The sequence below is a fragment of the Benincasa hispida genome, chromosome 8, assembly GCF_009727055.1.
Source record: "Benincasa hispida cultivar B227 chromosome 8, ASM972705v1, whole genome shotgun sequence".
Taxonomy (NCBI): Eukaryota; Viridiplantae; Streptophyta; class Magnoliopsida; order Cucurbitales; family Cucurbitaceae; genus Benincasa; species Benincasa hispida.
Window position 1 is genome coordinate 3,336,358 of NC_052356.1, and position 25,810 is coordinate 3,362,167.

General features: G+C 34.3%; 1 protein-coding gene across 1 annotated transcript; it reads left to right on the forward strand.

The window, feature by feature from the left end:
* The first annotated feature begins 7,768 nt into the window (after window positions 1–7,768).
* LOC120083312 (nucleobase-ascorbate transporter 12) lies at window positions 7,769–25,764 on the forward strand. The gene is made up of 10 exons (XM_039039010.1): window positions 7,769–8,541; window positions 8,674–8,771; window positions 8,880–9,050; window positions 9,731–9,831; window positions 9,906–10,041; window positions 10,202–10,252; window positions 10,378–10,665; window positions 22,822–23,056; window positions 24,257–24,543; window positions 24,962–25,764. Exons 1-10 carry the CDS (start codon window positions 8,022–8,024, stop codon window positions 25,181–25,183), a joined length of 2,109 nt encoding a protein of 702 aa, XP_038894938.1. The 5' UTR covers window positions 7,769–8,021; the 3' UTR covers window positions 25,184–25,764.
* The last annotated feature ends 46 nt before the right edge of the window (window positions 25,765–25,810 follow it).

Below are 25,810 nucleotides of genomic sequence, written 5' to 3' on the forward strand. Positions count from 1 at the left end.
TGTAACTATAGGGGCAAAACGATAAATTGGCCCAGCTGTACTTACGAGCATCTGTGAAAGGTTATCGTACTCATGATTGGTTATATTCGATGGACATATAAATATATCCGTGGCAAGAAAAGTTCAACTGTCGGTCTTTAGTGGAATGTCTGGCAGTTAACGGATAGTAGATCTCGTGGTTAAAGAGTTTAGTAGCTATTCGCATATCGTTGGAGATTCGAGCCATAGGTTCATAAGGTCCACTTGGTAGCTTGGATCCAAGTTGAGAATCAGTTTTTTGGGTCAGTTTGAAATGTTCAAATTGATAAGAGGGAGTCCGATTATATATATGATATAATTGAACTGGTTAATTATATATTATATGATTGACTAAATATATGAGATACATTAATATGGAGAAAATTGGATATAAATATGATTTATATCAAGTGGAAAAGAAAACACTATGGTTGATATATGATATCAAACTATAGGTTATGAATATAATATGATTATATTTATTATTTTATTATTTGCACAGTTATGGGATAATTACTCGGCGTTTTCTCCATAACCATACGATAGTGGGAAGTTCAATTCGGTTTTTTAACAGAATAATAAAATGAAAATTGTTTTCATTTTGTAAGTAGATTGAAAGAGATTGAAATTAGCTCACAGTGTGTTTTGCATTCGATCGCTTAGTAATCTAGAGCCTATACGATAGCATCAGTTTACTAGACGATCGCTTACACCTGTGACGCGTTTCTCTAAACAATCGCTTACACCTGTGACGCGCTTCTCTAAACAATCGCTTACATTTAACTAAACGATCGCAATCTTTACTAAACGATCATACAGACGATCGCCTAACTTTTCCTACATGATCGTGCACCTCGCCTAAACAATCGAGCATCTTGACTATACAATAGTCGTTGTCTTCTCCAACTTGCTTGATTGTTATATACAATTTGTTTTTCCTCCTCCCCTCTACCAAATCCGATCCGAGCCCACTCTTTGGATTCTCACTCCGAAAATACTAACGGCTCCAAGTGGTGGTGTTGTCCCCTTCTCTTGTTGTTCGTGGTAGACGACTGGGGTGTTGTTGAATGATAGCTTGCTGTTCTAGTGAGAGCGCAAAGAGGCCGTTCGTGGAGAAAGCGAGATTTGCTGTGAAGAGAGTCTTCAACTGCTAAGTTCCTCGTTCTCTTGTTTATCTTAAAACATGCGGGTAATTTAGTTGTTTAATGCAAATTTGTATGTGTGAATGTATATGTGAAAATTTTGTCACAATGAATTGGAAAGATCCACTTTCGTTCATATGTACTCTTGTATAAGAGTTCCTTCAATTGGTATCAGAGCCAGGTTTCTAATATTCCAAATTCATTGATGTAAAGAATTGCATATACATTCTCGGTGGGTAAAAGCATGTCTACTCTCTGTTTTAATTGTTAATTTGTTTATGGATGTATTGATCGATGGAGTTTTTTGGGATGAAATCTTAATTTGTTAATTTCTTTTACATTTCAAGTTAATTGTAAAGGCCCCTGCATTTTTTGGCATTATAATTTGCTATCGAGTCTGTATTCAAAGTTAATTTGAGTTTTGAGTCGTTTGTGAAGAAGCTTCATAGCAAGGGCTACTGCTCTTCGAGAAAGAAGACGACCAAGCGTTGATCGGGTCGTGTAGACAATAGGATAAATGATCGCTAAGGATACTTGGGTGTAGTTTAACGCGCGCGTACTAGACAATCGTTTAGCTCAGCAAGCTTCATCGCTTAGTTACTGACTAAACAATCGCGGAGTAAATCGTATGGTAAATTGTTTACCTTTCTCGTGTTAAGCGATTGTCTAGTCCATAGGGGTAAAACGGTGATTTGACCCAACTATAGTTATGAGCGATTTGTGAAGGATTGACTAACTATTGATTGGTTATATCCGTGGATACGGAAATATATCTACCGTGCAAAGAGTACAACTATCGGTCTTTATTGGAGTGATCGGTAGTTAATAAAGATTGATTAATTTAATTAAAGAGTTTAATTAATTAATCTCATATCATTGGAGCTTATAATCTGTATGTCCATAAGGTCCCTTTATTAGCTCACTAAAGGATAGATAAGAAGAATGATTTGAATTGTTCAAGTCAATTGATGGAATAACAGATTAATAAGATTAATATGATATGGTTAATTATAGATGTGATCTATAATTAAAAGAGAAATATTTGAATAAGATTCAAATATTAAATTCTTATGAATTAGATTCATGAAGCATTAATTAATTAACTTTGAGAGTAAACATGTGATGTTTATTTATTAATTAATTAGTTATATATATGAAATTGTATTTTATATATGTGGTTATTTAATTGATATGTTAATTAATTGAATAAATGTTATTTAATTGATTGGGCATAAGGGTAGGAAAGACTTGGAAAAGGGTTTGTAAACCCTTCTCCATATAAATATTTCTTTATGAGCAATTTAGGGGATGAAATTTTATTGTGAAAAAACCTAGCCTCCAATCTAGATTTTCTCTCCAATTTTTTTCTCTCAACCATTTTTTATTATTCTTTCTCCTCCAAGGCGATAGAGACTACTCTTCTACCCTTTGATTCTTAGAGAATAACAAGGTTTTTCTTACGGTGGTATCCTTGATCACGAAGAGGTGTTCGTGATCAAAACAAGAGGATTTATTGAGAAGTTTGGGATTCAACAAAGATTTGTTGCTTTATCCCTTTGTTTCTTATTTTAAAGCATGCTTCTTATAATGTTTATCCATTATTATTTCTATTTATTTGTTGTTCTTGTTCCTTAAAAACTGAAAAACAAAATGCAACGCGATCTCGCTTCTACGGGAATTCGATTCCCTTCAAAGATCACTTGCACCTTGCCTCTGTTGTCACTATTCAGTCGTTGTCGTGTAGCTTCATGTTGTTGGATGTCATCATGCACCATTGAAGCCGTTCAAAGCATTCTCTAGGTGTCCAACACAACGTTTTCAGGTGAGAGCGAGATCATTACTACACGAAGTTAGTTATCTCAACAATCTGAAGAAAAATATTAAATTCTCAAGTTATGAATTTGAGATTTAATTTTAAAATCTCTAATCCAAAAATTTGAGAACTTGAATATTTTAATTTAAATCTACTTTAAATTCAATTTACCCACATTAGATTTCAGCCAATAATCTCTCTTAATCTGAAAACCAAAATTACTTAACCAAGATATAGTGCAAGATATTAAATTCTCAAAATTATGAATTTGAGACTTAACAAAAAAATCTCTAACCCAAAAACTGAAAACTTAAATAAAATAATGAAATCCACTTTAAATCTAATTTTACCAACAAGTTCTCTTAATTTGATTTAATCTAAAAACTAAAATTACTTAACTAAGATATTAGTGCAAAAATCTTTTAAGACCAACTTAATTTTTCAACTCATATTTGCATGTAATTGTATAGTCTGATTCTAGTAGTGAAATTATCATTGAATATTTCAAATACTCACAATTTTCTTTTAATGTGTTTCAACTAAGGGCAATAACGTGCCAATGGCATTGCTTTCACTAAGTTTCACGTTTTCAAGATATGTCGGGGATGTTTGGTCCATCAACTTCATGAGTCGATGTTAAATAACTCAATTCAACCAACTTCAACCGTGTTCATAATTAAAGTTGGCACATTTATCCATGAACTTCATCTCCCTCTCTCTAATGTTTTCTAACTCCAGACTAAACAATTCTGCATCCGAAACAAAAACTTTCTAACTTCGACATATTGACTATAGACTTCAAAACTCAACTCAACACCTCAGTTGCCCCATTTAATGTTTTAGTTTAAATCTATTAATTAGCAATTTTGGCTTATATTGTTTCCCATTGTAGTTAATGAAATTATAGGATCCCAAACCCATGACTTAAGGATTTAAATTGCTTTATCGGGATTTAAAAATCTTTATTTTGGAAAATTTTATTTTACACATGGTCATTTGGGTTTGGATTTGGAATTACATTCTTGTAGTAATGACTTCAGTTAGTGATCTTAGAAAATCAGATCGTTACAGATATTGAATAAGAGGAGGAAGGAAATGGAAGAGAGAGGTGAAGTGGTACATATTGACGGTTACATCCATATATTAAAGGAATATTATGTTTTAAAAGGTTTATAGTTAATAACTTAATATGCAACTTTTGAAAGTTTAGTAATATTGTTTTATATGAGAACTAGTGGTTTTTGTCCATATACTAATAGTAGATGTATTTTTTAATTGTTTAAAAATTTAGCGATATTTTTTAAACGAAAATTTAACCATTTTCGTTAAAAACTAATGTCAAAAGTATTTTTAATTTTTTTTTTCAAAATCTAGGGATATTATTAAAAATTTTAGAAGTTCAAAAGTATTTTTTTTTAAACAAGGTACAAAATTGAATACTTATTTTAGGCTAAAATATTTCAGAGTTCATTATGGAAGTTTAGTGGATATTAAACACTTTTTTTGTCAACATGATTATAGTTCAATTGACATAATACTCGGACTATCGATTTTAAGATTAGAGGTTCGATTTTTCGAACCCACACATTAATTACAATATTTCTGTAAAAAGAAAAAAAAATAAAAAAATTAAAGACACAACAGATTTGATTTCAGTTGTAGAAGATAGAGAAATCAAAGGGACAAAACATAAATTATGCATTTTCGAATAATTAGCAATAAATAATAAAAATCTAAAACGTTATCCATAAAAAAAGCCGTCTGTCTCTCTGTCTCTGCGGATCTGACATGTATTTATTTATATATATATATATATATATATATATTAAACCNATTAAACCTCGAAAAATAGTTTTCCATAATAATAATTAAAAATTGTATATTTTACTTCATGTATTTTATGTTTATGTGGGTAGATATTTTTGTTTCCACACTTTTAAAGTGGAATTTTCATTTTATTTAAGTGTATTTTGTATTAAATTTTGAAGTTTCGATTTTTATTTATTTTTGTTAGTTAATAAAACAGCCGTTGTCAAAGGAATTCGAACTACTAACCTCGTAACTACTAATATATACTACATACAATTGGATTAGATTCATTTTGGTTTAAATTTGGAATGATTTATATTTAATTTATTTTTAAAAGCGTTGTTTTCACATATAATAAGATGAATCAGACCATTGTTTATCTGTCATAAACTGCGATAGATTATTATTGTATCTGACACTAAACACATATAGTAGTATATCGTAGTCTATCGTAGATAAACGGTAATATTTTATTATATTTATAAATATTTTCAACAGTTTTATTATTTTAAATAATTTAATTTTTTAAAATTGTAATAATTTAATCTTAAAACTTTAATATGCACCAATCTAATCATATAATTTTAATTTTGTAACAATTTAAGTCTCTACAATGATAGATCTCATCAAAATTAAGTGTCAAATTTTATTACATGACAACCTAACCATTATTGTTTATAAATGAAATTGATCTTTAATTAATGTATTGATCTATGTGAGTGAGGAATTTAATCGAGTCTTAATAATAGTTTTTCCTAATAGGACTAAATTGTTATACCTAAATAATTACTTATTTAAAGTCTAGACTTAAATTGTTATAATTTTGCCAACGAGAGTGTAGCTCAACTGGCATACTGTTCATACTATCAATAATTGTTATTTATATTATTGACATGTCTGTGAGTGATTATGAAATTATTCAAAATAGTTTTGTCATTTTTTAAAATAACTTCGAAACATGTATTTAATCATTTTAAATCATTTTTAACAATATAATAATTACAATTAGAAATACAATATTCAAGATTAAATTAAATTTTGATAATTAAAAGTAATTTTGAATGATTTGAACGGTTTTCAAATCATTCTCAAATTTGTTCTCACCTTTCAAATTACTATTTCTTTTTTGTACTTTAAGAAAATGACAATTTTGTCCACCCATTCTCTTAAATTCTATCCCATTTTTCAATTATAAATTCAATCAAATGTTACAGTGTTTTTTTTAAAAAAAAGACCACAAAAAATTGCAAAAACTTTGCATTGAAGAGTACTTAGAACTTGTGTCAGGATTGTGGGCATAAAAGACCAAAATGACCCTTTCCAATAATTAAAAAGACTAAAATAACGGTCATGAGAGTACAACAAAAGAAAAAGTATGTTAAATCCCCCACCAAATTCAAAACTCTCTTCCACTCAAATAGAGATGTCCACGAGGCTCAGGCTTCCTTCTCTCCATTTTCGTCTCTATTTCAATCTCCATCCTCGTTAGAATTTTTAATAAAGAATCTGTAGAGATCGAGTTCTTTCATATAGAAAAAAATTTTCATTTATTTTTTTAATTTATTCATAATTTTTTCTCGACCTTGATACAAATTTATAAATTCAATGGGTCATTTTCAATACTACGTTTATTAAAAATTGCTATAAAATTCCTAATAACGATGTTATTTTATATGCAAATATGTAATTAAAATATTTAATCTCATGATATCTAAATTGTAAAATTTAAATATCACAAATTTACCACTTCAACTTAAATATTACAAGTAACCGTCTTAAATGTTAAAAAGAAAAAAGTATAGTATTTTATATATTTTATATAATATTTTCTCTTGTATACACACACACTCAAATATATACATTTATATGAACTCACATTCTATATGATAGAATGTGAGTTTATATTTTATGTAAAGTATATATATAGACATCTGGGGCGAGAGTAGAAACTGGGAATATAATCTCTGTCATTGTCCCTATTTAATCGATAGAGAGAAATTTCTCCTCGTTTCCTCCCCATTCTCCGTCCAATTGGAGATTCCTTGCCTCTTTCGAGATAGGTAAATGGACATCTCTACTTAGGAATTTAGAAGTTTGCACAATTTCTTTGCTCTAAAATTTTAGAACAATAGAGCCAAACGATAAAAGAGTTTAAGAAACCAATCAATCATCAAACAAAAACACAATATGCTCATGGAAAGTGGCTTTCGAACCAATGGCCGAAAATCAAAATATTTATTGTAAGTCATAAGCAACATGATTACTTTTGATGTTGACTAAAAGAAAACCTTCAATAGTTATGGAGAGATAGAGATCGAGAATATAATTAATAAAAATCGAAACCTCATTTGTATATCAAAAATTTCCAATTAAGAGATTCCAAACGATAAGAAATCAATTTCAAACCAAAAAGAAGATAAGCAAGAGCTTTGAAAAGACTCTCAAATTCTAAAATTCGAATATAAAGCTTCTAACTTTTTTTTTTTTTGATGGGACAAAGTTTTAATCAATTAAATAATCTTTAGATTCATTTTTTTTTATCAAATACCTAAAGTCACAAATTAAAAGTACATAATTCAAAATAAAATATGTGACTACATGAACTATGAATATTCAAAATATCAGATTAAATATAACTAAGCGGTAATGAATATATACGAGAACTGTTATATACACATAGGTATAAATCTTAATTTTATAGACATATTGATAAAAATATCGATATTAATGAGTTATTTCTAAAAAGATTTATAAAAAACAAACCATACAAAAGGTAAATTTAATTAATAATAACATTTTATATTTTTAAATAAATTAACATATTTATTATTTATATTATATTCAACATTTTCGTCACTTATTATTATTATTTTTTTTATAGTATAACGAAAATATCGATTAGACTCAAAATGAGATTTGAAAAAAAGAAAAAAAAAAGAAAAAAAAAACGCGGTTTGAGCTCCTCCACCGCTTCCTGAGTTGTCTCTCTTTGGCGTTTCCTTCACTCTCTCCCACTCATTCTCTCTTCTTCTCTCTCTCTCTCAAGTCTGCACTCACTCACACTCTCTCTCTCTCTCTTCTTTCTCTCTCTAGAAGAGCAGCCATTAACGAAGCTCAACTGAGAGACACCTCCATTTCTTCTACTCTCTCAACTCTCTTCACTCCCTTACCCACTTTCCCACCTCCGATCTGCTTCTATTTCAAGCTATGCCTCACTAACATTCCACTTCCTCTCTCCAATGTCTACTTCCGACCCCAAATCCCGCCCCCGTCCCGGCCCTTGGCCGCCTGCACCGGAGCCATCCTCAATACCACCTGCTTCTTGGGCTAAACGCACCGGCTTTCGTCCCAAGTTCTCCGGCGAGACCAATGCCACTGATTCCGGCCATGTTACTCTTCCTCCGAGGCCCAAGGAGTCCGATGCTCACCCGGATCTTGAAGCTGGCCGTCTACGGGGGAGTTCTGCTGTTAATGGAGAGCGGGAGAGTGTGAAGGCGGCTCAGCCGCAGTTGGAGAAGGAGAAAGATCAGACGGTGAAGAGGAGAAGGGATTCTGATGGGTTACCGAAGGGTGGTTCTGGACCTGCTCAGAATGGTCAGGCGCTGCCTCCGCCTCCGACTTCGGAGCCGGCGAACCAACCCCGGCGGCCCGCTAGAAATGAGGATGTGGTGGATGTTCTGCCGCAGGTTGGGGATGATGATGGATTTGTGGGTAGACACTCGCACATGAAGTACGAACTCAGAGATACGCCTGGTCTTGGTGAGTTTGCACTCTTTTTTTTATGCAGATAAGAACACTCTATTAGTTTTACTGTAGGGTATGTAATTGATAAGTTTTGCAATGGGGGGTTATGGCTGATACGATTTTGTTTGTCGGTGCTCAAAATTTCAGTCCCGATCGGTCTATATGGGTTTCAGCATTATATTTCGATGTTGGGTTCGTTGGTTCTTATTCCGCTTGTTATTGTTCCTGCTATGGGTGGCACTTACGTAAGTAGATTAAAGTTACTTGTTTGAAACTTTTTATTCTCATTTGTAGACTTCTAGTGTGGAATTTGTGCAAAATTACTTGATCTGATTGGAGTTATTGGTTTATAGGAGGATACTTCAAATGTGGTATCGACGGTGCTCTTTGTGTCGGGCATCACCACCCTTTTGCATACGTTTTTCGGTTCAAGGTTACCATTGATACAGGGTCCATCATTTGTTTTCCTGGCTCCGGCATTGGCAATTATCAATTCCCCAGAGTTTCAAGGACTTAACGGGAACGTATGCTTCTCTTCTGCTCAGTTTTTTTTTTCTTTTTTTATTGCAGTGTGGATTATGAAAATTAGCAACTCCTGCATTTTGTGTCATGGTTCTGTCTATCAAAAGGACGAGCTCTACTTTTCCTTTGCATTCTATTCATTTATTTTGCTTCATTGTACTTGATGTATATACTTAGATGAAGGCCTTTAATGATGGTTATGGCTACATAAGCATACATTTGACTAATTCTCTCGCCACCTCACCTTCACTAATATTGTTGCGCCCTTCCCCTGTTCTGAATTTTAGTCTGGTATATATCAGAGTATCATTGGTCATAACTTCAGTCTACTTTTTGTCCTTCACTTTTATCTACTTTATATGTCATGCTTAGAAGAGATTAGTTGTTTGAAGGAAGAAAATTTTGGATCTGTACCTTAAATATTGACGAAGAAATTGGAAGTCCTAGCTTCCTACTGGACTTTTTTTTTGTTAGCCATGAATGCGACATCTTATTCATTAAGCAAACTGAATAATGCAGTATTTTTTTAATCTAGTCACTCCTAATATATACATACATATATATATATATATTTATCTTTACTTGCTCTAAATTCAAGAAATCCCTCATTGTAAGAGCTTTTGTACTATATTTAGTTGTATCAGATGTGTTTTATTATTATCATTTTTGTTGATGTTTGCAGAATTTTAAGCATATAATGAAGGAGTTACAAGGTGGAATTATCATAGCTTCAGCTTTTCAAGCAATACTTGGATATAGTGGACTGATGTCACTGCTTTTGAGGTATGATGTTGTTGACTTCCAACAACTTTCTGTTCGCACATTATACCAGTAAGTAATTGATTTATCTTTTACAGGCTGATCCATCCTGTAGTTGTGGCCCCAACCATTGCTGCTGTTGGACTTTCGTTTTATAGTTATGGTTTTCCACTAGTTGGTGCCTGCCTTGAGATTGGTGTCGTGCAGATACTGTTGGTTATTATATTTTCTCTAGTACGTGCATCTACATTGTTTTATTTTTCTTCGAGCTATATTTTACTGTTTCAATGAAATAACAGAGGCAAACATTATGTGATAAGTGAGGAGTTGTCATGTCACTGTTTTCAGACAAATTACAAACGAAGTACTAATACAATTTCCATGAATTTCACAGTACCTCCGGAAGATATCTATTCTTGGCCATCGGATTTTTCTAATATATGCAGTAAGTGAGGAGTTACAATTTTATGACATTTTTGACGTTTAAAACTTCTAGTTGCCTGATAATCTTCTTTAAGGTTGTCTTCTAACATGCATGGGATTGATCACGATCGTATATTTCACTGCCAGGTTCCACTTGGAATTGTTATCACGTGGGCTTTGGCATTTTTGCTGACTGAAGCTGGAGTTTATAGTTACAAAGGTTGTGATACAAATGTACCTGCCTCAAATATAATATCTGAACACTGCAGAAAGCATGTTTCAAGGATGAAGCATTGTAGAGTTGATACTTCTCATGCACTCAAATCTTCACCATGGTTTAGATTTCCATATCCGTTACAGTGGGGCACTCCTGTCTTCCACTGGAAAACAGCAATTATTATGTGTGTTGTGTCTGTCATTTCATCTGTGGATTCGGTTAGTAGTCTCTTGTTTCTAGCTTTCTTCCTTTGATCTTCATCAGTTAGATAATCTTTCTAGCAACACCGTTCTTTTTGTTTAGATATGCTTATGCAGATATATATGCATGCATGCTTATATTATGTATTTTCTTGAACAAGAGACAAACTTTTTATTGATATATGAAATGAACAAAAGAACTTTAAAGATACAAACTCCTGAAAGGAAAAACATGAGAAAGGAAAAGCATACACCAAAAGGGAAAAAAAAGAGAAAAAAATTACAAGAACCTGAAAAGAAGCCAAACAAACCAAAATAAATAAATAAAGGGCCAAAGAACAGCCAACTGGAAATAATAACTGCAAAACTAGAAGATAAAGCATGAAGAACAGCAGAACTTTAGTGGGAACTGAGAAGCTTCTCAAACCAGCTTGAAACAACACACCAGAAAAGGAAGAAAAATTGCCAAGGAGAAAAGCTCATACACCACAGTTCACAAGGCAAAAGAAGATCACAAACAACAAAAATCCCTATCAACGCCAAACGCAACTCTAAAGAAAACCACAAAAAGCAGCAACTTCACCCAATAACTGAAAACTGATGAGCAAAACATACGGCATCAATCACTTCGACCAGCCAATGACAAATGGAGTCCAAGGGGAAAAGAACAAAAGGATGGTTAAAACCCTAACCTCAAGAAATTATCTCATAGATTTCAATGGCACATGCCTTTTAAAGGGAATATATTTTTTTTCTTTTTAATCTATTGTGTTGATGGGAGGGGAAGAAGAAGACTCATCTAATGACTTATTTGAAGGTGAATTAGGTTCCTTTAAAATATAATATATAGCTTCTTTAAAATCTTTATCAGATACCTTTTCATGCCAATTAACAATTGGAAATTGAACTTCAAGTCATCACTAGTAAGACTTAATACAGAATCGTTATTTGACCCTCTAATAAATCTGACTTCTTGATGACCCCATTTGTTGCCCCTTAAAAAGAATGTAATTAACAAAAGATGTTGAAGAGTAAAATCGTTAAGGCTCTTTATTTGAAAAGGAATTGAATCGTATGGGTTCATGTCCAAAAACCCATTAAATGGGTGCATCTCCCTCCAATTAAATCTTGATTTTGGGTTTTGTCAAACACCTAAGAAGCAAGAAGACACATACGCCACACACATGCATAGTGAAACATCATTTTCTGAAAATCTAGGACACAAACACGACAATGACACATTTTATTAAAGAATGCATTTTTTAGTTTAGATATCACTTCTATACAAGAAGAAAATTCAGAGTCAATAAGTTTACGCATTTTTATGCTAAAGAAATCAGTTTGATATATTGCACTCTTATTTTTATTTTAATTTTTTGGAAAGCTTTTGTCCTATATTATTATTGGTGAATTCTGGGCATAGTTAATTTCCCATAATCCATCAACTCAAGTTTTTGGGTTGATTGAGGATTTAACTTTGTACTAGAGTAGGAGATCTTTTCTCCAAACCCTTATAAATGTCATTTCCTCCCCAATTAATATTGACTTTCACTTGTTGGGCTTTCTATATAAAGTTTCAAGTCCATTAGTGAGGGAAAGTATTGAAATATTGATATATTAAAATTTACCATAACTCATTGACTTAAGTTTTTGGGTTGATTAATGATTTAATAATTATGTATCTATCTAGAATACTTAACAAGGATTTTATTACGTGTGTAACAAATGTTTGAATCTATATTGATTATGTACAACTAGTGTGTACACGTATCTATTGTGTTAACAAGTATTTGATACGTATCCAGACAGGGTCAGTGTCCAAGTGTCGGACACAAACATGCTAACCAAACTAAATTGTTCGTGTTAGATGAATTTGGAAAAGTAGATTTCATTGTGTTTCTAAACAAAGAAACTAACATAAGAACCTAGGGATCATTGTTTCTTGATAAATTCCTTATCTTTGAGTTCAAAATTGTCTTACTTATTCACTAGTTGGTTGTTTTTTTTAATCCTCTTATGTTCAATAGACCCAGGCTTTCTACCAACCCAACACTTCAATGAGATCTTTCAAAACATATCCCTCTTACAAAGCTTTGTCTCTTGACCCCTTTCTTTTTTTTGAAATGGATACGAAACTTTTTATTGATATAATGAAAAGAGCAATAGTTCATAATGAGACAAAATATCAAACCAAAGCAAACAAGAATTGAAAACTGAGGATCAGTAGGTGCACCTGGACATCTCAACTATGTTGCCACTCCCATAGCACCCTCATCATATCCAATAGGAGATACAAGAATTCAGAGAGTACGAACAAACTAAATCACTTGACTTGATTACATAGAGAATAAAAACGTAAATTCCAATTAAGACAAATATCCTGGATAGAATAATCTTCAAAATGCTTGGATTGTGAACTCCAAGTAGAAGCTAGTAGTCGGGCTGACCCCATTTGTCAGGCCAATCTATAAATTTATCATAGAAAACTCTCTGGTTATGTTCAAACCAAATCTCAGAAACCAAAGTTTTAACTGCATTTGCCCATAGTATCTGAGCTCTATAGGCAAGAGAAGGACCAACCAACAAATGAAGAATGTTGTCCTTAACTGAATTCACAAAAACCCATTGCACACCGAAGCAAGAAAATAATTTCTACCAACAATTACTCGAGAGGGAACAATCAAAAAACAGGTGCTGCATTTCTTCCCTATTAGCTAAGCAAAGAGGACAAATTGAGGACGAGATAAGTTTGTTCTGTAGCTTGTCTTGCAATGTGGATGAGCAATTGAGGGAACCATATAGAAGAATCCACGCCAAAATATTAATTCTTTTAGGACTCTTTGATTTCCAAAGAGCTTTTAACATGCCTTATCAATGGGAGAAGAAGCAATCAAATATTTTGACAAAGATTTAACCGTGTACCTTCCTGATGCATCCAAAGACCACAATCTGGAATCCTGTAAATGAGAAATTCTTCTACTCTCAATCTTGCTTAGCAGTTGTTGAACTTCAATGATCTCCTCTTCCTTTAGTTTCCTTCGAAGTGAGAGGTTCCAAAAACCAATAACTGGGTCCCAATGATCATTGACACTGCCTTTTGGAGAAGAAGCAATTCGGAACAGCTTAGGAAAACAGTCTTTAAAAGATATTTCTGTACACCATGAATCTGTCCAAAAGAAAATATACCTTCCATTGCCTAGCTTAAATTTAGCGAGGTATCCGAATTCACTCCATATTCTTGAGATGCTGATCCAAGAACTTCTCAAGCTTAAACCATATTTGCCTGATGTGTGCCAAAGATGTGGGTCAACTCTGTGAATACTTTTAACAACTTTGCACCATAGGGAGTCTTGTTCCTTAAGAAACATCCAATTCCATTTAAATAAAAAAGCTGTATTTCTGTTTTTCAGATTACCAATCCCAAGGCCTCCATCAATTAGAGATTTGGAAGCTAACTCCCATTTTACGAAATGATTCAGCTTGCTGCCTTTATGACCTTCTCAGAAAAAATTACGTAAAATTCTCTCCAATTTAGAAATCACCGAGCAAGGCATTAGAAATAAGGACATGTAGTAAGTGGGAAGATTGGCCAAAACCGCATTACATAGAGTTAAACGACCTCCTATAAACAAGTTATACCTTTTCCATCTATCGAGTTTACAATGAATCTTATCAATAATAGGCTGCCAAAAAGAGTGTTGTTTCGGGTATCCACCAAGAGGTAGGCCGAGATAAGTGAAAGGCAGCTTGCCAACTTTACAATTTAGCCTATTAGAAGTAGAGATCAAAGAATCCTCATCAATATTAACTCCATAAAGTGCTGACTTCTCCCGATTAATTTGCTGTCCTGAACACCATTCAAATAAACCTATTGTTTAAATAAAAATATCTAACATGGCTTTGTCATACTTGCAAAAGAGAAGAGTATCATCCACGAATTACAAAATTGACAAGTGCACCTTGTCTTTGCCAACCAAAAACCCTTCATACAGTCCACTGTCATCGGCTCTTTTAACCAATGCACTTAGCACCTCACTAGGAAAAGAAACGGAGATAATGGATCTCCTTGTCTAATTCCCCTTGAAGCTTGAATACGTCCTCTAGGTCTTCCATTGATATAAACTGAGAATTTTGGGTTTTGAATGCACCCATTGATCCAATCTATCCATTTTGGATGAAAGCCCAATAGATTAAGGATCCATTCTAGAAAACTCCAATCAACCCGATCAAAAACCTTCTCAAGATCTAACTTTAGACTCCACCCCTTCTTCTTGCTTGCTCTATAGTCTTCAACTGCTTCATTTGCAATTAGAACGAGATCTAGAATTTGTCTTCCTCCAATGAATGCACTTTCTGTACTAGAAATGATGCTTGGCATTATCTTTTTAATCCTCTCTGCAAGTACTTCAGAAATAATCTTGTAAGTGTAGGTAGTTAGACTTATAGGTCTAAAGTGTTTAACTTGTGACGAATTAGCCTTCTTAGGAATTAGGCAAATAAAATTTTCCTTGATACAAGCATTCAGCTTTCCATTAGAGTGAAATTCCTCAAACAATTTCTGAAAGACAGCCCTGAAATTCTGCCAAAATTCAATGAAAAACTCTACTGTAAAACCATCCGGCCCAGGAGCTTTGTTTTTACCAAGAGATTTAATTGCTAGAAGGATCTCCTCGCTTCGAAAATGGGCCATTAAAGCTGAATTTTGAGCAGTTGACACATGGTTCCAAGTAATATCAGAAGGAATGACTCGAGAACCTGGAATTTTCAAATACAAAGAAGCGAAATAACATATTATTTCTGATTCAATCGCTTGGTAGGATTGAATTGTTGACCCGTTGCTTGAAACTAATTCAGTAATCATATTCTTCCTCTTTTTTGCTGAAAGAAATCTATGGAAAAAGCTGGTATTTTCATCACCCAACTTTAACCAATTCAATTTGCTTTTTTGAATTAAGTTCCTCTCCTCCAGAAGGTATAAATTCATAAGATCTCCTTTGATGGCTAATCTAATATCCATTTCAATAATTGAAAGGTCTTTTCTCTCGGCTTTTGAATAAAAAAGGTCCACTCCACTCAGATAATAATTCTCTCTTTTCTTTTTCTTTCTAGCTCATATTTTGCAAAGCAATATTTAACTTTGAAATTTGGCTGTGGGCCATGGAAGAAACGAAGGTAAACTCAATGAAACAATATTAAGAAAACAGAGCTTCCACCTGAATTTTAATACCTTTATGGCTCTTAAAACCAGAAAGGAAAAAAAAACTGCTTGATAATCATTTGGATTTTGCAAATTATGCTTGTTTGCTTGAAATTTCTTTTCATTGTTTTTCTTTTATCTTTCATACCAAAATATTTGAATTCATAGCCAAATTCCAAAAACAAATATAAAAATTTCTCATTCGAATCTTCTAGTGTTTAGCTTTTCATATTCAATGAGATTATTGATTTTTACCAATTTATGACGTTTCTCACCATGCAGGACTTCTCCCGTTGTTCAATGCCATCTAAAACTTTATCTTCTATTTTTTTAAAAGAGAAAAAAAAACTTAATCTTCTAAATCTGTTGCGTTCTTTAGTTGGACTATTTCAAACATGATGAAAACCCTTTACTTTTTTTTTTACAGCTCAATGCAAGTATGACCCAGTGTAATCTCCATTTTTCAACTAATCACCACATGAGGAAGCTATTGAAATGGTTGATTTAAATTTAAATGATAAGGGTATATTGAAGCCTACCCTAAAATTCAAGAGCATAATTAAAAATTGGCACTTACCACATGTTACATATTTTACAAGTCACTGCTATGTCACATTACAGTCGTCATTTTAATGGAAGGGTAACTTTGAAACAAATTTTGAGTTTAACGGTAAACATTTAAAATTCTAAAAGCTTAGCTGATTGAAACCTACCCTAGTTTAGGGGCATTTTGCATAATTTAACCAACAAAAAATGAAGATCGCTAAATGAAAATTGGCTCCATGCCGTTGATCCGTGAGGCAACCAATGGAAAAAATATACATGTTTTTCTTAGTATTTTAGACTTCCAGAACTTTGTAAAGAACATGGAAGTTGAAGGGAGGGGCTATGTAATCGAAGAGGCGATGAAAAAAATTTACAAGACAAGCAAATTGATGGCTTAAGGATCCAAGTACAATAGTTGCTAGCTGGTGTTGGAGGAAAAACAAACATTGTGTAATTGGATTGATAATGTGGATAAACCCAAGGTTTCATGTTCCAGTTCTAATGAGGTCTCCTAAAATGGAAATTATTACTACTAGGCAGAATTGAGTTCATGATTTGGAGGGAGGGGTTCTAGTGGAGAGAGGTTTACCAATGATCTAAAAGCCAACTATTTTGATTGATATCTTGGGTCTGTCAAGGAGCTTTCCCTCTCTATTGCTTGGGTTCTGCCAGTTTTTGTCTGATAGGGAAACAACATATGTCATGACCTTATCTTGGATTGGAGGGTTTGAGTTTATGTCGGGAAGGAGGGATATTTTCTTTTGGACTCTTGACCCCGTCGTGGCTTCTCTTGCTGTTCATATTTTTTGCCATTTGTTGGACCCCTTGTCCCTCTAGTGAATCCATTTTTTCTTCATTGTGGAAGGTAGAAAGTTCCAAAGAAGGTGAAGTTCTTTGTTTGGAATGTAATCCATGGAAGAGTTTTTTTTTTTTTTTTTTAACGGAAACAAGACTATTCATTGATATAATGAAAGAGTCTAATGCTCAAAGTACATCAGAGGAAACAAAATAAAAACTACAAACTTGCCAATACAAGGTCAGAATCAAATTCCATCATAAAGACTAAAATTTTGAGGAAAAATTAAAAACATTCCAATTGAACACATATCCCAAGATGAACACATATTCCAAATGACTTTAACTCGAACAAACCCGAAATAAAATAAGAAAAGCTTCCATGACAACATCTCTCAAAGATTGAACTTGAAATTATGAAGAGCCAACTAAGAAGGATTGACAAAATTCCCAAACCAAAAGAAGAAATCAGCTGCTTCCAACAAACCGACTGATAGCACCTAATCCATTCATGGCGTACTCTTTATTGGCTTAAGAGAAAGATGGTCTCTTTAGTTGGCCTATTTTGCTACATTCTTCGTCAGAGGGTAGAGGATGAATTGGATTATATTCTTTGGAATTGTGCTTTTGCTTGGTTTGTTCTTTTGAGCTTATTTCGTTTCAAGGGCCTCCCCTTCTCCATTGTGAAATTTCTTTCTGGTGTGTTTGGTTCCCAGTTAATTAGACATAAAGATTGTAGGGGGATAATTGAGGGTTTTTCTCCATCTACTGTTTAACGAGAAAGGAAGATTTTCATAATAAGTTAGGCTTTGTGCTATGTTTGGGTCTTTGAGGGGAGAGGAATAATAGAACCTTAGAGGAATTGAAAGGGGTCCTTATGACATTTGGTCCCTAGTCAGGTTCTAGGTTTTTCTTTGGGTGTCGACCAATTTTCTTTTCTTTGTAATTATTCTCTATGTCTCATTCTTCTTGATTGAAGTATGAAGTCATTTTTTTTGTAATTGGACTCCCTTTTATGGACTTGGTTTCAATGAAAGTTGACTTTTCATATATATAGGTGCCACATTTTCCACCAAGAGCTTGATAACCTGACTTAATTGCAGATGATTGAGATATAACTTTTCCCAGGATTCTTGAACGTGCCTATCCCACGTACTAGTAGTGATTGTACTTGCAATAATCTTTTGCCATGCGGTGTCAAATGCTAAAGTGAAGCATGAAAGCTACATAGTTTGGCAGAACAAATTTCTTATTCACCTAATTCCTTACATCCAACTTACCCTCAGCTTGTGCTTGGAAATGACCTACCATCTTGATCTAACAAGACGCGATGAACCTCCCTCTTGGATTCTCTCTTGCTAAAAGTTACTCATGATGAGTTTTCTCTACCTTAGAATGCACAAATGAGAGTATCCTAAATGAAGAAAGAAAATAGTTAAATTCTTGTTAAGGACTAATTGATAAATGTAAGCCTTCAATCTTGCTGAGGACGAATTAGTCATATGGGCTCCACTTGTGGGTTGTAAGTTTGGATCCTTTCCTCCTCTTATTTTGGTCTTGGTCATAACCTAAAAAAGGTCTTGTTTTGGAATCTATCATAGATAAGGTTCATAAAAGATTTGCATCTTGGAAGATAATTTTTTTTCTCCAAAGGTGGAAGATTGACCCTCATTTGCTCGGTCTTAATTTGGGTCCTCTTTTACTTTTTCTCCCTCTTTTGAGCTCTTTGCTCTATGTGTAAGAACCTAGATAAGCTTATGAGGGATTCTTTTTTAGGGAAGGGGTTGATGAGGGGAAAGGTGGCCATTTTGAGAGTTGGGAGGTGGTGGGGAAGTTGGTGAACCTTGGGAGTTTAGAATTAGGTAATTTAGGGGCTTGTAACAGAGCTCTTTTGGCCTAATGGCTTTGGCAGTTTCACTCAGGTCTATTACCCTGTGGTATGGGATTATAGCGAGCAAGTACGATCCTCATCCTTCTTAGAATCTTGGTGGATGTCAAGGGGGGTCAAACGCACTTACAGAAACCCATGGAAAGAAATATCCAATGAGCTCCCTTTTTGTTTCATCCGGTTCAATGTTTTGTGGGTGATGTGAAAGAAACATATTTTTTTAGAGAACAAGTAAGTGGAGGATAACTTCTTTGCTTTAGATTTCTCTATTTATGTCACTTGACCTCTAAGAAAAATCGTTTGGTAGTCAATGTCTTTGTTCTTTCTAGCAGTTCTGTCTCTCTATCACTGAGTTTCCATTGTCCGTTGTTCGATAGGGAAACAACAAATGTCATGGCTCTCGTATCATTGATATGGGAGTTTGAGATTAGACCATGGTGAAGGGACATTTGCCTTTGGAACCCTGACCCTCTTAGGGGCTTTTGTTGCAACTCTTTCCTTTGTTGCGTGTTGAACCTGTCTCCCTCTAGTGAGTTCATTTTTTCCTCTTTACGGAAGGTTAAATTCTTCGTTGACAAACTATTCACAGAAAAGCCAAGGAAAAAAACCGCCAAAAGGAATTCCACCTCAAATAACCACCACTTTCATTGTGTTGGGGGGGTCGGGCGGGCCGCGGAGTGTGCTATGAAGGCATACAATAAACCAAACCCACAACAGAAAGTCCACCTCAAATAAGGAGATCCGACTATACAAAAGAGTTCCTATTTTCCTAAGAAATAGTTTCAATAGATCTTCAAAATCGAAGCTCAAAGGGAACCATAAAATCTAATGAGCGACCAGGGCTTTAATTTCAATGGCTTTTTGTAACTATCCTTTAGACATAATTTTGTATAGTTGGAGTCCTTCTTGTAGAGGGAGTCCCTCTTTTTTGTGGACTTGGTTTTTGTATGCCCGTGCATTCTTTCATCTTTCTCAGTAAAAGTTGTTATTATTCAAAAAAAAAAAAAAAAAAAAAAGAACTCCCCAATCATATCAATAGTGTCAAGCTAGTGAGAACTCAAATGTCTAGAAGAAGTAATTCCAAACAAATCTAACGAACTCACATCTCCAAAGAAGAAAGTGCACACCCTAAATACATAATCTTCCTCCCCCCTTTAGGGAGAAGGGTAATTTTTTGTTCAACTTGTCATTTTGTAATAATTTGGGGGATTTGGCTTGAGAGAAACCATAGATTTTTAAGAGGGAGTGGGTCTTGTGGATGAGTTATGCGAGGTATTTAGATCTAATACTCGAGTTTGGGCGTCGGTGGCTTGTAATTACAAGTTAGGCCTTTTCCTTTTGGATTGAAGCCCTTCTTTGTAGTTGTTTGAGCCTTTTTGAGCTCCCTTTGTTAGACTGATTTTTTGTATGCCCTTTATATTATTTCATAATTCTCCATTAAGTTGTAATCTCTTGTTGAAAAAACAGAAAGAAAAAGAAAAGAAGAAAGAGAACCCGAAAGGCATCGTGGGGAACAAGGAAAACACCACAACACGTCATACGGGGTCATCCTTGAGCTTTCTTGAGTCATAATAATTAATGCTAACCACACAATTGTTTTCTGTATTGTCCCTAAAGCGAGAGATGGTTTAAATTTAACAGAGATGCGAAATCTTGTCATGGTTCACAAATGAAGCTTTCCTCTCGTAATAGAAACAAAATGTCATCATTAGCAAGTTCAATAATATGAAAAATTGTCCATTCCAGAACAGCTAAACCTCTATACATCTGCTCTAGAGATAAGTCCAGTAAATCATCAATAACCACAACAAAAATGGAAGGAGATAAAGTCTTTGTATGATCCTGCAGTGTAAGAATCTTGTTACTAGGCTTACTGGTGACTAAGCAAGATATGGAAAAATTTGCTGAAGAACCACAGTTCGAAATCTATGCTCTCCATTTAAAGTTACACGATCAAGCATATTTTCAAAATCGATTAAAAAATTGATCCCTATTATGGACCCTATAATCCTCACTTGTCACGTTGGCTATAAAAACCTGATCTACTATCTAGCTTCTGATGACAAATGTATACCCTGATTAGTAAAAATGATGCTAGGTAAATTGCTTTTTGAGATTCTAACAGATGTAAATCTCATTCCTAATTGGATCTATGATTGATTCTCGTGGAACTTCAGAAAGAATCTAAATAGATCCTCTCCTTGATTACCTCCCACTTCTCCTAAATAGGCCAAAGTTAGACCATTTGGCCCAGTCACTAAGAGCACCATTGCTCTCACAATTGAACACAACCCTGCTACCCTTAAGGCTTAAACATGATGGTCTAGTAGATGGTTGCAAAGTAATATGAAAAACCATGAAATCTTAGAAGATTTAGCTCAGTAATGCTTCTGTCACGGTGAGGTAAGTCTAACTGCAAATGATGGGGAAAAAAAAAACTAGCTGAAGAAAATTCCAGGTTTAAAAGTCCAATCTGTGAAGAATGGTGAATAGTTACTCGTGCCCCTAGCCCCATGATTAATTCCTGTGACAGAATTTAAAAGAGAGATACAGATTCCTTTGTATCCTCTCATATCTTTGATCATTTAAGTGTGAAGGATAAGGTTGTAGGCATCATTTCTTCAGCTGTAATTTTGTGGTAAATTTTGGCAGTCCATTGTCCAATTCTTTTTGGTTGTAGATGTCGTAGACTTCATGGCGGGAAAAACTTTTCTTTTATGATTAATGGTCTGGCATTGTTTTGTCAGTACAGTTGAGCTTTTATGGCTTCTTTTAATCAATGTAGCTTGTTTTTGTTTTTGTCTTGTCCTTTTTTTTAAAAAAAATATAAAATTAACAGCTTTCATTGAGGAAAAAAAATGAAAGAATATACAAGCATACAAAAAAACTCAGCCCACAAAAACACCACCCCCTATAGAAAGGGGCTCCAACTATGCAAAATATACCTTGTTTTTGTTTTTGTCTTGTCTTGTTTCTTGTTTTGTTTTGTTTTGTTTTGTTCTTTTTTCCTGGATAAATTGCTCAATCTAACTTGTTAGGGAGTAGGGACCATGGCTGAAAAAAAACTGAGTTTTTGATGGATAGAGTACGGTCAAGCTATTTTGGTAGGACTTGTTATCTAGCTTTGAAATGAAGTTCTTTTTTCCCATGCCCTTTTAATTGCTCTCTTTTTGATTAATGGAAATTCTAAATTTCCCTTGTTTGTAGGGACTGAGAGGATGATGTCTCATCTTCCCTGCACAACTTATATATAGTATGTATGTATGTATGAATGTATGTATAGTATTCTGTTTCTCATTAGAAAAAAGTTATAATTAATGGATTGAAAAATGAAGTAAACAAAATGAACTATTAAATTCTCATATGCCTCAAATTACCTGCACTTTATGTGTTTATCTAGTCTCATAAAAAGTGTTTAATTAGTGGAGAGGACAGGATAGTTTGGTGCTTTTCACCATGGTTTTTCATCCGCAGGTTCTGATTGATTGTCAAATCATTTTAAACAGTACCTGACAACTTGGATTGTAGAGCTTATTTTGTAGGACATAATTCTTTATTTATGTTAATAGTGTATGCTGTACACATCTACATAATATGTATTTATTACTCCTATTAATGTGTATACATTTTTCACACTTGATCTTCCGGTGCAACTTTTTTTTTTTTTTTTTTTTTTTTTTTTTTTTATCAATGCTTAACTTCATTTAGTATCTAAGTTGCAACTCTAATTTATTCCTAAACCACTCAGGTTGGTTCGTATCATGCAGCCTCGTTATTGGTGGCATCCAGACCCCCATCACCTGGTATTCTTAGTCGAGGAATTGGACTAGAAGGTCTTTCTAGCATTTTGGCTGGTCTATGGGGTACAGGAACTGGGTCTACAACACTTACTGAAAATGTTCACACAATAGCTGTTACAAAAATGGGAAGCCGCAGAGCAGTTGAACTGGGTGCATGCATTTTGATAGTGTTATCTCTTGTTGGTGAGTAAATTCATATTGGGCGCATGCATTTATGTATTTTTTTATTATAAATATAACTGAATTTAGGATCCAGTTTTATCAGGATGTTTGAAACGCTCTCAATTTCTTGCAGAGTTATTTATTATGTGCTTAGTGCTCCTTTTTCTTTAAATGTAGGATGAGTTATTTTTTCTTCAAACTTAGGATTATATTGGACCCATTGTCAATCTTTGAATGAATTGGTTGAGCTAGCTTGATCAAGTTGTTGTGTCCGTTTGTTTCCCTTTTCTGTCATATCACTTTTATCTATTCTATTTGGTAGTAGAATGTAGGTCCAATTACCCCTGATTTACAACCTAAATTAGTACTAGAGATAGCAAAATCTGTGGAAGGTAGATAATGAAAAAGTTCTCACAGTGTTGGATAGTTTCTGGTTCTTCAAGTTCACTCTTTTAGTTTTTGGTCTGGGGTTCGCTTTATCCCAGCCCTTAGGCTGTTCCTTCGACTTTTCAAATAGCATCGTTTACTCTTTTAGTTTTTGGTCTGGGGTTCGCTCTACTCCCAGCCCTTAGGCTGTTCCTTCGACTTTTCGAATAGCATCATTCATGGTTTCTTATATAAAAAGAACAAACAAACAAAAAAAGAAAAAGACAAGAAAATTTTGTAACCCAAAATTTCCTAGTTCAGCAGATTAAGTGTTCACACCAAGAGGATTTGTTAGTTTATGGGTCGGTTTGTTGGAATTGAAGATTGATGGGGTTAATTTGCTAGTTTGTTAGAGAGTAGTGATTAGAAAATGGAGGCAGATAGTGAGGGAGGCTAGGCCTTTTTTAGTATTTAGTATCTTTGACTTAAGGGGAAGGCATCTCGCGACTCCCTTGAAAAACCTGGGCTGTCTTATTGCTTACACGGTTATACTTCATTATTTAAGCAATGCATCACAAATTAGTGGTGACCCGTGATTGGTTATCTTATTATCATGTTATGACAGTTATGTTCTTTTAGTATATCCTGAAGTCAATCTCCATGAATCTTATGATAATAGCTTTGTTTTTGGGTGGAAAGTAACTTCATCTGTTCTAGGGGGACATTTGTCGGTTGTACTTTAGGGATTCTTGAAACTGGAATACTGACGTCAAACAATGGATTATCGTGATATCTTTGGCCTCTGTTTTTGTTTTATTCAATTTAATTTTCTATGATAACATTTCGGCCTTGCAGGTAAAGTTGGGGGCCTCATTGCTTCCATTCCCGACGTCATGGTTGCTGCTCTTCTTTGCTTTATGTGGGCAATGCTTACAGCACTAGGCTTGTCAAATCTTCGATATAGTGAAGCAGGAAGCTCTCGGAATATTATCATTGTTGGATTATCATTATTTTTCTCGCTTTCGGTACCAGCCTACTTTCAACAGTACGGTATCTCCCCAGGCTCCAACTTGTCTGTTCCAAGTTATTTTCAGCCATATATTGTGGCTTCCCATGGACCTTTCAACAGTAAATCGGGAGGGGTATGTCTCTCTCTCTCTCTCTCACACACAATACCTTACTCTTAAAGTTTATGAAAATAGCCGAGGCCTTTTTACTTTTTTGGTGCCAATATTGGGATATACTGTTTCTTTCTCCATCACAAAGCTCCAACATTTGATTAGGTGGTGGGAATTAAACATCTAGATCATTTCTATAGCAGCTTCATGTGTAAGTTCCAACTTTTCCTTCATTAGCTTAGGTATATTATTTAAAATGGATAAGGAATCTGAGATCTTAACAGACAGCTGCAACCTTTGAGTTCATCCTTGTGCATTTTCCCTTTCAGCGTAACTCTTCATGTTTTGGTTACCATAAATTGTGCTGAATGAATTATTAACAACTGCAAACATCTTAGCTTTATTTATTGTTTGTGTCTGATCCCCTATTATTGTTTTGCAGCTGAATTTCATTCTCAACACATTATTCTCATTACACATGGTGATTGCATTCCTGGTCGCCATTATCCTCGATAATACTGTGCCTGGCAGTCGACAGGAACGTGGTGTATATGTGTGGTCTGATCCTGAGACTGCCAGGAGGGAGCCTGCTGTTACAAAAGACTACAAGCTTCCATTCAGGGTTGGTCGAGTTTTCAGATGGGTTAAATGGGTTGGATTCTAAATGACCAGGCATTCAAGGATTGTATGGGAAAGCATTGTTTCATATCGGTCATCATTCGGACAGCAATGCCATGGTGGTGTAATTCTGCAATCTGATTCCAGATGTAAGTCCCCACAGCTCTCCTTTTCACATGGTCAATAGTTCTCTTTTGTTGTGCTCGGGGAGGTTGGTGGGAGTATTTTCTTACACGAAACACATTAGCGGAATAGGTTCGTTTATTAGGAGATAGCCATGTACATTTTTTGTGGATCCAGAGTGATCTGGATGTGTTGTAACTTGTAATTTAGATTATACAATGATGTATGTACTAGTTTTGAGTCACTAGAAAAATTATCCACAGACTAGACCGGATTTTCATGCATTTTGTGCAAGTTTTGGGAGTCCATCCAGGTCAGGTCAGGTCAGGTCAGGTCATGTATATGTTTCTTCTTCCCATTTATTTTTAATTAGCCTCTTTCTTTCTTTCTTTCTTTCTTTAATTAGTTTAGGGATTTCCAGTTTCATTTCTTATTTATTTGTGAGAACTGAACACTCTGGTTTATAAGGAACTTCAATCTTAGCTTGTTTCATTATTATTATTATTGTTATTGTTATTGTTTCAACTCTTCAGATCCTATCAATATTGAT